General features: G+C 40.5%; 2 protein-coding genes across 2 annotated transcripts in view; one reads left to right on the top strand and one right to left on the bottom strand.

Annotated features, from left to right (window-relative positions):
* TMPRSS12 (transmembrane serine protease 12) overlaps positions 1–2690 on the top strand; it is a 4234-nt gene extending 1544 nt beyond the window's left edge. The window contains exons 3-5 of the mRNA XM_026042807.1: positions 416–687; positions 1449–1591; positions 2454–2690. Coding sequence (XP_025898592.1) covers positions 416–687; positions 1449–1591; positions 2454–2690 — 652 coding nt within the window. The remainder of the gene's footprint in view (positions 1–415; positions 688–1448; positions 1592–2453) is intronic.
* A 3607-nt stretch (positions 2691–6297) lies between these two features.
* On the bottom strand, positions 6298–13747 carry ATF1 (activating transcription factor 1). The gene is made up of 7 exons (XM_026042802.1): positions 13628–13747; positions 11813–11941; positions 9696–9796; positions 8582–8712; positions 7437–7616; positions 7178–7337; positions 6298–6797 (listed from the first exon to the last, which is right to left on the bottom strand). The coding sequence occupies exons 1-7, from the start codon at positions 13745–13747 to the stop codon at positions 6653–6655; spliced, it is 966 nt and encodes a 321-aa protein (XP_025898587.1). The 3' UTR covers positions 6298–6652.
* Positions 13748–15546: the final 1799 nt, after the last annotated feature.

Raw genomic sequence — 15546 nt, 5'->3', positions numbered from 1 at the left:
CTAGTTAGATAACAGTCATTTGTTCTAATAGCAACAGGAGCATTAAAACATGTCTGGAATTGCATCTCTCCTTTTTTTTTTTTTTTTTTTTTTTTGGTGAAAGAAACCTATGTAGTTATCTCTTCAAATGAATACTTCCTAGGAAGTTTCTGCTCGGACAGTGGTGGGAAGCAAAATCTGAATATCAGCTTAAGTCATTAAAATGAATTTGCTTTAAAACATATAACCAGCGTTAGGCAAACTGAGTGTTCAGTACAGCCAAAACTGGCATTAGCCAAACTTATTCCAAAAACTATTTAGAGCAGAATTTTCAAGGTATATTCTCAGAAGGGTTTAAGCCAACAGTACAGCAACAAGTTAAAAAAATGCCACCAAGAAATGTATTTAACTAAAAAATATATGAATTCTCTTTTAGGGACCCATTTGGCTGGAGAGCTGTGCTAGGTGCACATAACCTTCATAAATATGACAAACATACAACAAAAAGATGTATTAGAAACATCACTACCCATCCAGAATTCAAGAAAGAAACATTTGAAAATGATATTGCATTATTTCAACTTGATTCCTCTGTCCGCTACACTGACTATATTCAGCCTATTTGCTTACCTTCTGCAGACCTTTACTTCTCTATTGACAACGAAACCATCTGCTTTATAAGCGGTTGGGGACATTTAAGTGAAAAAGGTAAAAGTTCTTGCTTGCCTGACCAAATTATGAGCTAAATGACCGATTGCAGGTTTCAGCCCCTGAGGCTCACTGACACTACTGAATCAGTTGGGGTTTCAGTCTCCTCGAAAACATCATTCCATCTTCCTGCAACTGAAAATCTGCTCTCCATAATTTTTCCATTGAGAGCTGATTAGGCCTACAAAGAAGTGACCCAAGGCTTTGGGTCTGACTTTTAGCCTTTCTTCTAGGGATAAGTTGGGGGGGAAAAAAAAAAAAGCAAAAAAAAAAAAAAGCTNTTTTTTTTTTTTTTTTTAACTGAAAAACAAAAATCCTGCTGCAATGCCTCGTGAATATAGGACTCCCAGCGTGTTTGGGGAATTGCTGCTCCCCCTCGAATCCTGTCTGTAGTTGCAGTGCTCGCAGCCTCGATGGTGTGCAATGGTGCCTATCCTCGGGGCGTGGAGATTGATAAGGCAGCCAGGGACTGTCCGAGCTTGTTGGAGAAGACACCTCTGACATCTGGGGCACAACTGGTGACTAATGTCGTTATCTTTAATGCTTCTGCAGAGCAAGACAAGCAAAAACTACAGCAGTCCCAAATCTGCAAATATGTACCTGACTTCAGCTTAAATCCACTAGAAGCAGGCACAAGCTCTGCATTAAGAACATGTCTGAGCCTGTTCAGAAGTATGCTTAAATCGCCAGCACAGGAAGAGAACTCAGTAAGAACTGCTACACGCTGCAGCGCAATTATTTTATACTGTTTTCCTTTACAGGAAAAGCCTCAGATGTATTACAGGAAGCACAAGTGGAAATCATTCCTTTTGATTCCTGTAATGCTTTTGATTCCTATGGAGGAATGATTAATAGGAACATGATTTGTGCTGGCTCTGAAGCTGGAGGCATCGACAGCTGTCAGGTAAGAGTGAACGTTAAATAAAAAGATGGTGATTCCAAAGAAAAATCATATCTCAAAAACACACAAAAAAAGTCAGTGATACTTGGCAGGAGGCAGTAAGAAAGTTAACAGCTCACGTTACCATATTTATACAAAGYTTCTCACAAAGGTTTCAGTAAAATACACATACAAGCACATACRTTTATATAAGCATACATATACATCACTGTACATGTGCACACAGTTTACATGGTTTTATGCTTTTGAAAGAGAACAGCAACATTGGAAAGTGATTTAGTTCAGTAGTGAGATGGTAAATTAAATGCTGAACAATCAGTTATCTCTCTCTGATCAGAAAGACCTTTCTCAGAAAAAAGAAATTCTGAAGCCAAAAGTACTAGTATACAAACCTGGGGCAGACTGGTGGTATGGAAGCATTTAATGCACAAGATATTTATAATTAAAAAATACAGTGTATTCCTAAATACTTAGTCTGATAGACTTCCTGCTTCCCTCAGCTTGCTTCCTCTAACAGAGTGTCTTGGCAAACATTCAAGATACCACGTTCCTTGGTACTTAAAGTAACATACTGTGGRGACAGTGTAATCTGAATTCCCATGTTAACTGATGACTAAGAAAGTTTAGGGAAACAAATCTCAGAATGAAAAGCTATAAATGGAAAAAAAAAAGTCATTTTCGGTTAAAGGCACTGAAGCAACCACATCGACAAGGTCAAGGTAGTATCACCCAGGGAAAAGTATTTTGATTTGTCCATTTTACCGTTTTACATCGAGTCTTACAGTTGATCAAGAAAACGGGGTTACGTTACCGACCTAACCCTGCATTGATTCTTGGAAGGGAAAATGTTGCTACTGTTTTCCAGGGAGACAGCGGTGGCCCTTTAATGTGCTATCACCCTAATACCAGCAAATACTACCTAATAGGAATTACCAGTTTTGGAATTGGCTGTGGGAGACCAAGATTTCCTGGGATCTACGTCCGTTTATCTTCATACAGAAGCTGGGTAACGGCGGAACTCGTGTTGAGTAACAAGGCGGGGAAGGCCAGGGGCACTGCGCTTGTGATCTGCCTGATCACGAGCGCTCTGCTGCTTGCCTGAGTTTCCTAGGCGTGAGAAGCCCTTGCATCATCAGAGCAGAGGTCTGGGCTCTTTGCAAAAACTGCAAAGAGCCAAGTCATGCTTTGTAAGGCCAAATCTCAGTCTAAAAGGACAAAAGCCTTTTTTTTTTTTTTTTTAAGAAAGCATGTTTTTATCCAGGCTCTGTATGTGTGTATATATATTTTTATATATATAAACATTTTAATAAAGCAGTATTATTTTTGGAGTTACAATATCTCTTGTAAATATACGAACTAGGGCAAAGCACAATAAAAATATATTCTACCATTTGCTCTGAATGTAACGTTTTAAACTATGATAAAACACCGAATTTGGGGGAGTACGAAATGGATGAATTCATTATGTTTACAAAACATTAAAGTATACATCACCATGATAATCTGTTAGGGAATTAATATTCTCTATTTGTTCTAAAGAAGGCTGAAGATTTACAATTTAACCTGATCATACACTGCACATAGTATTCTAGTTTAAAGGAACTGCAATGTATAGCTTTGCTCTACAATGTGAAACCTTGGCATTCTTGCAACAAAATGTGTTTTCAGTATAAATACAGAATTTATTTTCTTGAAAAAAAGCCACTCTGATGGGCATGCCTTGCCACAAAATAACATAATTGTTTTTGTCAGCCCCAAATTATCTTATAAGCATGAAATACAGATAATTAAATCCACCTATGAGTCCTTCCAAGTTCATCTCTTGAAAGTTTGGAATTTTATTATCTCAGTTTTCCATCTTTTACCTTTGAGATCCACGCTAACAATAGAGGAAATGATAACAGCCTTGACTCTAACAGTGAAATTTAATATACAGAAACATTCCCAACAGAAAACATTTTTTCCTTCCCTCTTCCTATATTTTTCCAGCTATCTCTAGCTTAGTTATTACCTAATAGCAGGTGTGGCTGGAAATGGCAGGGATACTCCCTCTGCTGGATGAATACTAACAGAGCACAGAGTGGTTTTAGTTCGCAGGGTGGCTYGGTTTAAACAAAAGTAAAACGAAAAAAATACCTACAAAAGGCAAAGAGGTTTTCTCCACTAGTTTGTTTTTGTGATGACTAAATTTTAGCACTAAATAATGTTGCTTTCTGCTTGCCTGCTGTAAGAACACACCGAGCAAAGGATCTCCGGAGGCCCTTTCTTAGGCTGAAGTATTTATTCTTGGCCAGTACAAAAGACCTGATTAACTAGACAGCACAGACATTTAGTTTGAACTGCTAAAASAGGATTTTAACTAAAAATCAACTGATCAATAAATAAGGAACATCAGAATTATATTCTGGCGACTTTATTTACCAAGGTCAAAATTTTCAACCATCTAACTGTTTCAACAAATATTTACAGTTCATATAAAGCACATATTTTTGTTTGGAAATAACCAGCAGAACAGCATTTGGTATCATCTCTCTTACTGTCAAGATGTACATTTACTCTTTTACCATGTAGATTTTGAAATAAATCCAAAATAACTACTGCATGATAAGTGATTAAAGAGCAAACGCAGGTTACTGTTTCATATGCTCTTTCCCAAAACACTGTTATTTTAAGAGGATAAAAATTTACTATTATTTCTGGCAGCATTACAATTGCTTCACTGGCTGAATACGGAAAGGATTGGCCACCATTTTCCATACAGCCTTAACACTTGATAGCTTTTTTTAATTATTATCCAATATGATAAAAGAAAGTAAAGGAACAAGAGCACACAGTGAGGATCAAAATACCATACAGAGGAGTTATCATACTAATTTATCATATTAATTTCAGTACTGTAGATCAAACTCTGCTCTCTTGTACGTACACCAAAGAGCGTACAGACACCTGACAGCAGACACAGCGAAAAGGCCCGATTTGCCAGGGTGCTGAGCACATCCCAAGCAGCATTCCCTTTTCCTGAAATCCCCCCAACAGAATCCGGGGGCACCAAACACCTCKTTTGGACACAGTTTCATAGTGTGACCGCTTTCCCTAGCTGCTTTCTAACCAGAGCACCTTTTTTGGACATGATGGAGAACATAAATGTCTACTTCCCTTTGGCCTAAAGGAAATGTATAGTGGATCATGTTCGGAACAATCATATATTAAACTTTAGAAACAAAAATACTTCGATAGCCTACTAAGAGTGTGATTGTGGAATGCAGCCTCATACCATTTGCAAGGAGCTCTGCTTGCTAAGCAGCCCATTAATTCAAAAATGAGTAAAATAAAAAATACTGACTGACCATATGATAAACAATGCACATCTAGGGAGTGAGTACATCTTTTAATTTATTTCAGATCTGAGCTAGCACAACACACACACATAGCTCTAACACCTTTTAATAGCATAGTCCATAGTGCAATTCCCGCTGACATAACTGGACGCAGGATTCAATCCTAACTATGGAAAATAGTGTATTTGTTATTCATGCAATAAGCACTGTATACACATTTTTCTATTTACACCCAAAAGTCCTGATCATGTCAAACATCACTTAATTTTCACCTGAAACAAATCAAAATGATACAAACTAGAATCTCTGATAGCAGTAAGATCAAATGTGTAGATATTATTAACTGGGGGGGGGGGAGGAAAAAAGCCCTGATTTTTTTTTTTTTTTTTCTGCAACACTCTTTAGGATCCATTTTGTTGCAAGTTGCCTATAGACATACAAAATTAATGCAAATGTCTCCTGCACCAAAGAGGATCTCATTTGACTTTGTACTACCCATAAAAATATATGATTGAAAATCTGGTTCACAAAATATTCCATTTGTTTACTAAAATGAAATATATAAACTGTCAAAATACGTATATAAACGGAATTTCAGAATTTGTAAAGATCACAATTTAGCTACAAAATATACCAACCATCTACCAGTTTTTAATAGAATATTTKCTTACAAAGATACCATTAATTTGCAAAATATTGCCTACCTTACAAAATTAGTCTGGAATTTTTGTACTACTTTCAGCATATAAACCCTATGTTAGAACCTCATTAAACCCTTTGGTATATGTCTTCAATTTTTTTATTTCACTGTTCTTATTTGGTTTTAATGTTCCAAAGCACAGTAGAATCTCCAAACAGAATAAGCCATGCGTGTATAACTGTAGATATAATCAGCACACCATTTATTTTTCAGTTATAGACGTTTATCATGCCCAGCAACTAAGAACAAACTATTTTAAAATCATTCTCCAGAAGCTTTTCTTCACCTGTACTTGTTTTTACCTAACCTGGACTTGAAAAGAATTCGATGTGTTGAATTCTCTGAGGAAAAGTCAACACCCTGTTTCACCTGCCTCAGACATCTTCAGGACTAGGCCTCTCACTGCTCTCTGCAAAACCTTTCCAAATCAGATAAACACAGCAAACATTAAAAAGAAAAGAAACTTTTAAACCGTCAGCTGAGAAAGAATAAACATAATTTATACCTCTAGCAAAGTATTACCTTTTCTTTTTAAATCATCTTTACCTGTAATTAACAACTTACAGGTTAAAATAAAAATATTTACATACAAATAACTGAAAGAAAAAGGATTGAAAAAACAGTAAGAAATCATATACTGGTTATAAATGTTATTAATTATGTCAGCTACGGCCAGGATTCCATTTCATCCATATTTTGATTGTAACCAAACATTGCCTCCATGACAAAAAGTATTTGTAGCTCAAAGACATTCCTGTCTGGTAAAATGTGAATGTCCTTTTTTTGTAGATGCAATCTTGACTTTAATGACGTTTCCAGTTGTGCCAGCAGGAATTTTGGTGAGGTTTTCTCGTTCCATTTTGTACTTTGTCACCAACATGTAAATAAAATCTATATAGTCTTTACGTTGTGAAATCTAGGTAGAAAAGTTTCATTTTTGACCTTTCATCTAGTTTAGAAAATTCAGTATAAAAAAAAAATCTCCTCTGAAATTTGAACAGTCCACAAAAGTTTTACCTTCTTTTCTTACACACTTTTATGACAGTAAAGATCTTTCAAAGTTTTTAGCTCCTCAATTAGAGTTTTGTTTTGATTTTCCAGGACTGCAACTCGATTTTCCAGACATTTAACATACTCTTTCTTCTTTCTACGGCATTCTCGAGCAGCTTCTCTGGAACAGACAGACAGAAGTCACTGTTTATTTTATCTGCAATTTGAGTGTTTTATGAGTGTTTTAACACTGACCAAAACGAGATGAGGGAGTTGGCACTGGCATCATTAGCAGAACAAACTGCAACAGTAGGTGGAGAGCATGAAATTTAGCAGTATCTGCTAACACACATGGTAGTCAATCTGCAGGGAAAAAACAGCTTGTTTTCCAAATTCCACATCGCATGTTTTGGACAAAATCTCTGATGTTTTTGCTGCCTGGATGCAGCAAGCCATAATGATGGCACACATTTAAATTAGCTCCAATTTAATCTGTCTTTTGAACTCCTACTTTAGCACAGTAAGCTAACAAATAAAAGCAGCCCGGGCACGTTTACATACCTGTTCTTCATCAGCCTTATTTCTCTTTTCAACTGTGGATCATCCGTCTTACTCGTCTGCGAGGTCAGAGTGACAGGGGACGTCATGACCACGGTCTGCGGGAGGGACGTGGTGGTCGGCGTGGTGCGGATCTGGTAAGTCTGCATGTCTCCCGACGCGGCTGTTGCACAAACAGCGCGAGGCGTCAACACGTGGCAGCGTTAGGAGGTTAAGCTGGGAGGAATCAGTATTTCCAGGCATGCCCGGGAGAAATACTCACTCTGCACAACCACCTGGTTGCTGGGGACGAGGATCTGCTGCCCATCGGAGGTCTGCGCGTACTGCAGGATGGTGGTGCCGGGCTGCGAGCCGCCCGTGTTCGCCATGGTCAGCGTCTGCAGGCCCTGCACGCCGTCCGCGCCGGGGCTGGCCAGCTGCAAGCCGTTCGCAGCAATGGCAACTTGAAGACAAAAAGATTTGCGCCAATTTGCACCCAAAGATCTGCACCCAAAAGATGTGCACCCAAAAGATCTGCGGCTGCACACCGTGAAGTACAGAGAAAGCTGGAGCTGTGCACGGTGCATTCATTCCCACTAGCAAATCTACATCTTAAGCCACCACTAAAAATATTCCCTATTTTGAAAGGGTTTATTCTTTGCAACCTTTAATAATTAGGTCTTGTTGTTGGCTTCTTACTAAACATCTACATACTTCTTACTAAAGTTTCTTCTGTAGGAACTGAATATAGTGAAATAGTATAATTTAGGTTTACTCTTCTGCAATTCTTATATTTTGCAGATTTAAAAACTTCGGTTTTTATAACTGCCTTCACTTCTAGAATCACATACAAGCACACAGCTGTTTGCTTTGCAATCACAGTGATTACTAGATGACAAAATGAAAGAAACAAATCCTTTACATTTCCTTAAAACCACAGGAATGCATTTTGGCCCTAAGGTTTATGCAACTGTATCTTTCAACAATCTCACATTTTGGACTCAATCTAACACTAGAATMCTGCTGTTTAAATTATTTTCTTCTTTCTGAAAAGCAGAGATTTTATACCTCTCAATAAACATCCACATTTGTCTTAATACACAAAAAATAACACAGTACTGAAGTTACCTGCATTCTTTAGATACCAGCTTATTTCCACATAACAGTAGTAGCTTCATTAATCACCAAAGGAATTACAATCTTTTTGTTTCACTTTAATGATACACACACACACACACATATATACACACACATACATATATATGTGCGTGTGTGTGTATATATATATATTTTATATATATATATATATATATATATATATATATATATATATAAAAAAAATCTCACGCATGCACACACACACAGAAGTATTTTGGAACAAGTTTAATAAAAGTATATCCAGTTACGTATGTATTTTGTATAACATACTGTATTGTCCAGTGCTTGTCTGGTAGATAGGTGTGGGGACTGACATAGATGTAACAGTAGAGACACCAGGACTTTCCTCATCTCCTTTTCTATCCCGTGTTTCTTCAGAGGAAAGATCTTTCAAGATTTTTCTAAAAAAAATAAATAAATTGGAAAAAAAAAAAATCTACATCAGCTCCAGTAATAGGCAACAACTATAAGTTACGCAACAAAAGTTGCAAAATAGTGACAGTATTTTGCATTGCAGAAATAAATGCTAAAATAAATAAAACATTTTTGGAAATTATTAATATTTTGTATRAGGTACCTGTCTCAAAGTCTTTCTGCAATTATATTTCTGTAGTTTATCAATTCTCATTTTTTGTCAAATGTTTTTATCATTTTACATTGACAGAGCTAAGAGCAATTGAAGTCAGGCTACCGACTGATAAAATATTTGCACGCACAATTCAGTGCAAATTCCAGATTTTCAATCATTATCCTCTAAAAGCCTTAGCTGTTTGCACTGGTAAGCCTGCAATAATCTGTAGCATTTGCAGTAGATTTCAGTAACCTTCAGAAAAACAATGTACTGAAGATACTTTGTGCTAATGTTGTTCTAACACTGCAGCTGCACCATTTCATTTCAGTAAAAGCTGCACCAGAGTTTCCATCATAAACATTTTTCCAGGAGCTTAAGTCTGAACTGTTAAGAGAATTTTTTTTTTCCTTTTTTTTTTTTAAACCTGATCCTTCAGTTCTCTCAAGAACATGCTTTGTATATCCAATTAAAATCAATTGGCTCTATTTGCTGCCAGAATAAACTTAGAAAGTAGATTAACACMMAAAAAAAAAAGTTTTTATATTAATCTTTTGCTCTTTAAATACAAACTTAGCCTGTCTATTTGTGTATTTGTGCTCTGTATTTAATTTAGGTCTTGCACAGCTTCTCAAGCAATGGACAATGCTGCTAGGAAAACAGACACATCCCTATTTAAAAGGCCAACAAATGGAGGTGTGAATTTTAAGCACCTTATCCCAGACCAAATGAGGAGTTAGCAGCATTTACATGAAGAGAAAAGCAGAGCTGCCAACTCTTCATCCCGAACCTACAGCACTAAAACCAAATACTCACCGGTAAGACGGACGACGAGCTAAGATACCTCGAGCTTTCTGCGAGGAGCCTATGCTGTCCGATGAATCCTGGGAATCTTCACTCTCAGACAGAGAAGATACCTGAAAAACACATTCCCTGTGGCTCTCCTGCACACTCCAGAGGAAATGCCCATGTAACATGCCTAGCTTTTCATTTTTATGAGCTAAAGCTGCACAGCTAAAGTAACAGTTACTCACAGACCAAATGAAAATGCAGTGGGTTTCTAGATTCAGCGCTATTTAATATTTCTAGCAATTCGCAAAGACTTACTGATAGAAAGGTCACAGAGAAACCAGAACATATTCACTTTAAAACCCAAAGGATGCAAATCTATTAAAACTCCTTATAAAGAGAAAGCTCGAGAGATCCCCAAAATATTTACAACATTAAAAGGTGAAAAAGCCTTCACCATCTGAAGCCAACTTCTACGACTACAGGAGTAATCGATCTAGAAATCCAAAAATAAGAGTGTGAAGAAATAAAAGGCTTTGCATTTTCATAAAAATCTCATAAGCCTAATTTTGAATTCTGGAATACACATTCTGAAATAAAATGAAAATTACCTACAGAAAAACGGGTGAACCAAACCAAAAGAAACCTGTAAACAAGAACTCAGTGAAGAGCTCCAGCTAAGCAAACGCAAGGGTCAGAGGGAAGCTGCACATATCTTTGTGCAAAATAAAGCAAAATGCTGCTAGATGACAGTGAATCTCCACAGCTGATCTAGTCTGGAAAGGTGACCCACTTCCACATATAAATTCGTCTAAGGAGGTGACAGGAGTGCAAACAGGAACACCATTTACGTACAGAAACAAACACATAAAATACTTAAAACCTATCATGTAGACAGCCAAGTGATGTATTTTGTTGGTAAGAACACAAGAGCCAAATGAAAACAACATAAATATTTAAAGGCAGCAGCTTATCAGGGAGCAAATATGCCAAGTATTAACTCTAATTTCCTTTTTATTCCGTTGTGTCCTTGTCCAGTGTCATTTTTTCCCTCTGATGCTCCTTATTAAAGGCAAGCTAACAAAGCGTTTATTTGTACTTATCTGCGCACCAGCAACAAGAAGTCAACAAGAACACACACAGCTACGGGAACAGTATTTCTCAGTTACCTTCTGTTAAAAAGGCAAGAAGAGCAACCTGCTATCAGCATTTAAAAGAAAAGCTGCTCACACACTACTTGTGGTTTTTGCTGTGAGCTGCAAGGCCACAAAAGAAAAAAAGAAAAAGGTAAGAATAAAGTCAGTGGGGAACCTGCAATTAGAACATGATGACAGGAAAGGGATCAGCAGAGACTCAGGTTGAGACAACTTACTAGAGGGATGGAAAAATGTTTGCAGCAAAGTAAAGTACATTTTCTTCTCCACGCTCTGATGTTACAGGAACAATGATAGCCACACATGCATTATAGTTTTGGTTTTTTGKTTTTTTTTTTTTTCTCCTGATTTCTCTCTGATTTCGCAATTTAATGTCATACGAATGGATAACCAAGAGTAAAAGGATGAGTGACTAATGCCTTTTAGTTCTCCCGGTGATTCAGCTGATGAGTGCAGTTACTGCACAGTGCAGCTCCAACGCCACGCTGCCCAGCGGGCTCTGCAGCCCAAACCGAACCGGACTAGGAGCAGGCGGAGCGTAACCCCCCGAGGCACCCCTCTGAAGTGGCTTGTGCAAAAAGCACACGGAAAGTGAGTAAGAGACACACAARCAGAATGCTCAGGTCCCACATAAGTGGAATTTCAGCATTCGCTAGGTGAGTAATCAACAGTCTCTCCACCATCATTCAGATCCAGCTTTTCCAAACACTTTTTCTTCACTGAATTATTGTGCTCGTCCCCTGGGTTGGGTAATAAAAGAGGGTTTCTGCTTTGCAAAGGGAGGCTCAAGTCCACTAGTTTCATTTCTACTCAAAAAGCAACTTTATCACTACAAATAGTCTTGTGCATAAAGGCTTGTTAAATAAGAACGATGGATACAGCATGCTCGCAGCAGGGGCAGGAAGGCTCAATTAGCTCACAGGTCTCTGCAAGTCTTTKCATGTCCCTAAAACAAGACGCGTGGTGATTTAACAGCGGCTCTGCGGTTACCTGCACTGTTTGCACCTGGGGTGAGTGGATTACAGAGGAGGACTGGGCTGTCTGAATGACTCCCTGCACCTGGACTTGTTCTCCAGGCAGCTGGACAACCGTCAACGGAGCGGGACCTCGGAGCGACATCTGCAACAGAGCACAGGGCCGTGAGCAGCAGCAGGGCTTCGACAGCAGCGGAGAACGTGGCTGCATGTGTGAAAACTAATGCAGAACGTGCATTAGCAGAAGCCTCTCTGCAGTCTAACCCAGCCTAAGAAGGTACCCTTTAAAGACACACGTKTCTCAGTATGTATCTGTACACGTAGAAGCCACTTACATGCCTCAGGTGAGGGAGAAAATCAATCGCAGGATGTGTGGAAGGTGAAAACTCTTCAACTTACACACATTCTTTTCGGAAGGAGCCGTAATAAAGCAGATTTCTGCAGAATCCCAACACTGGGACCTTTACTGAGAATGACTGCTTCCATATAACTGCCTAAATATACACAGATAAAGCCCCACCTTTGTGACAGTTTATTTTTCAAGTTTTGATTTCATTTAGGAGTGCTTTACAGTGAAATGGGCAGAAATATAAGTGCCTGAAGAGCTAAGTTGCCTCAGTTCCCTGTAAAGGCACTAAACCCAACTTAAGATGAAGTCCCCAACAGACCTAAGGCCTCAGGATAGATCAGACTGACCACAGTAAATCAGTGCAGAAGGCAGCGTGATTGATGCGTGATGTTACTGGATTTCTTTTTAAGCAACCAGGGTAAGAATACRGTTCAAAGACGCCACAGAGAAGAATTTTACATAGAACAAACGCTGGCCAAACTGCTCAGCRGCACAGGGGCTGTTTGAAAGATGCCAGACCCCACGGGAAACAAAGGAGATAAATTACACAGCTCTGGACAGGCAAGAAGAACCAAGGGCAGATTCTTCCCAATAAAGAGCAGATTTTTCCCAATAAAAATTAAGGCATCTGCTCCATAGTGCTATAAAACTATGAGCTTCGATTAACATTGTAGCTGGAATGTGGGCCTAAAAAAAACAGAATTATTACTGTTATCTGGTTATGACACAACATAGTATTAAGCCGCATTGGCAACCCTATATAAAAACAGGTCAGAAAAGAGTTTGTAAACAAACAACAGGATGCTTGCTGATACCCTGTCCTGTCTTTGTTTCATGTGGTTATCTGCATTTGGCATCAGAATCTAAATTGCTTCCACACAGTAAACAGTGGACGAGCTGTTAAACGTCATCGTTTTGCAGCGCTGAGACGCRGCCGAGAGCGCAGACTTTTCTAGAAAAATGTGCTCTTTCAGACGCAGAAATTCTAATCAGGAGAAAACGAGGTTAAAGCTTTGAAAGTGATGTCACCTCATGAAAAGTGTGTCAAATTTCCAGCTTCCTATGATTTATCACATTAAACACATTAATGCTGGGCTAAAACCCAAGTGTTTCCATGGTGCTGAGCATCCAGGCTTGCCATAGCTTACAAAAGGAGCTGTAAATAGTTTTTCTCAAAAAATAAAAACCAGGTCCTCGATTCAATTCTGGGCAGCAGAGCCAACTGTCACAAAGGATGCACAATCTAACAGGAACGGCGAGCTGCATTTTTGCATTGCACCAGCCCTGAATTCATTTTAGGTTGTTCTGAATCCGAGCAAAGCCATTCATTTCGTGTTGTCCATCATGAGAAGATGGCTCTCCTCAGCTCTCTTTGCTGGTTCTTCTCCGTGCATCTTTAAAACGCCAGAATTAACACGGTTTGCCCGTAAAAGGGGCTCTTAGCTCCCTGCAATGTTTGCTGAGATTTGGGCCAGGCTTTACCTGTTGAGCAATATGAGAGAGCTGAGCTGCCTGCAGTGTTGTACCTTGTACAGCCGATGTTTGCGAAGCCGCCCCTGCGCTGCTGCTGCTGCTGCTGCTGCTCTTGGGCACCTCTTCCATAATCAGCTGCAAGAAAAGCAACAGGTTCATTCAGCTGGTGGCAAATCCGAGCGGGAGATCAGTGCCCAAACCGCACCGGTGTTTAACAGAGGCACCTACTTCTTTCAGCCTTATTTGAACATTTGTAATTAGTGTGTTGCCTTTCTGAAAAACATCGAAATATGGAGAACACGGGTTGGAAAGATAAATAACCTCCCTGCAAACCCTGCAAAAGTGCTGGCATCTCCAYGTTACAAAGTCATTTCTCTCATTTCCAGTATTTATATTTAACTGTCCAACGCTCTCCAAAAAAGAGGGATTTAGGGAGATGCAAAAGCGCGAGCTTTTAGGTGCGGCGAGTGGGCGGACCCGCCTGGAGCATTAAGGGATGATCGGTGAGTGTTAAACATTTTGTCACAGAAGGTTTCAAACTGTTGAAAGGACAGTTGCTATGAGACTGGAAATTACATTACTTTCTGTGGAAATGTGAGTCATTGATTTTTCCCTACTGAGATAAACCGCAGCTCTCGACGGGCGCTCCGAGGGTAGCGAGTCAACGGACGGGGAGGCCGCRGAGGCTCTCGCGGCACCCGGGGCTCGCGCCGGCTCCCACGGGGCCGTTCCGCAGCGCCCGGCAGGGCTCCCCGCGCAAAACCCTTCATCCGAGCACCAAGAGGGAGGCTCCGTTCAGGGCCAGAAGGTCCCCGGCAGCGCCTGGAGCCCTGCGGCTCGTGGACGCGGGAGCCCCGCGAGATCCGCGCGGCGCCTCCAGCCCCGCTGCAGCCTCCAGCGGAGAACGGGGGCCACGGAGCCACCGGCTCCAACAACGTTTCGGCCTCTGTTTCTTTGTCATTGCAGGAATTTATGCACAATACGTAATGATTAAGCATAAAAATAAGTAATAATTTAGCATAAAAATAAGTATTGATTAAGCATAAAAACAAAACATGGTATTGATGACAAGTTTTGATGGCAAGGGAGTCAACTTGTGCATCCTCTGAATTAATTTTTGCTTTCTTTGTAAAGGAAAGCGCACGTTCTGTAGCCGCGCAAATGGAGCCACGCTAAGTGTCAAACAGGACATTGTCAAAGTGAAATCCAGTCAACAGCAAAAATTAAAAGAAATTTCCAGGGCTGCAGAAATACCCAGCTCATCTCTGTAGTGCTAAACCACATTCTGTTCCTCCCTCCCTCTCTTACCGTCTTTCTCTGCCTTTTTGTCCCGTGAAAGAGCCACAACAGCGGCAAAACTGACTGCGACAAACAACGCAAGCGGCAGGGAGAGACGGGAGCGCTCAAACTACCCAACTGGGGAGCAGGCAGCGGGGCGCCGCGAGCGCCCTCCGTGCCACACGGAACACGCGCAGTGCCCACCGTGCCCGTGAAGTTCACTGCATCTCCACCTGCTCTGTTGCATTGAAATCCTCACCCAACATTTATCCATTTTCATTCTAAACGTTGATTTTAAAAGGCAGCTTAATGAGCTCGTATTGCATCTACATCCTCCGCTGGGCAAGGAGGTTGGGGTGCTGCTCTGCACAACGGCCACGCCGGAGGATCCGCGTGGCCCCATCCCGTTAAAACAACCGGCGGGGCTGAAGGGACGGGGCGGCCCACGGGGACGCTCTTTGCCAGCACCGCCACGGCGAAGGGAAGGCAGTTCCAAACCGGAGCCTCGACCTGCAGGTTCTCCGGTACCGACGGCTGCGGACCCGGCAGCGGGAGCTGCCGCCCCGCGGGTCGCTGCGCCGGGGAGGCCGCGCTGCAGCACAGGAGCCCAACACGGACACCCGAACGGGAGTCTCCCTCGTGGAAGACGC

The sequence above is a fragment of the Nothoprocta perdicaria genome, unplaced genomic scaffold, assembly GCF_003342845.1.
Source record: "Nothoprocta perdicaria isolate Ctin4 unplaced genomic scaffold, notPer1 scaffold_314, whole genome shotgun sequence".
NCBI classification, from domain to species: Eukaryota; Metazoa; Chordata; class Aves; order Tinamiformes; family Tinamidae; genus Nothoprocta; species Nothoprocta perdicaria.
The sequence above is the reverse complement of the archived record's forward strand: the minus strand, read 5'-3'. Positions and strand labels throughout refer to the sequence as shown.

Excerpts from the sequence above, each read along its gene's own strand:
- ATF1 (XM_026042802.1), bottom strand. The coding sequence starts at position 13,747 with ATGGAAGAGGTGCCCAAGAGCAGCAGCAGCAGCAGCAGCAGCGCAGGG. Across the intron at positions 9,797-11,812 it reads CCCAGGTGCAAACAGTGCAG|GTATCTTCTCTGTCTGAGAG; the intron begins GTAACCGCAGAG and ends TGTGTTTTTCAG. Across the intron at positions 7,338-7,436 it reads CAACCAGGTGGTTGTGCAGA|CCGCGTCGGGAGACATGCAG; the intron begins GTGAGTATTTCT and ends TTTGTGCAACAG.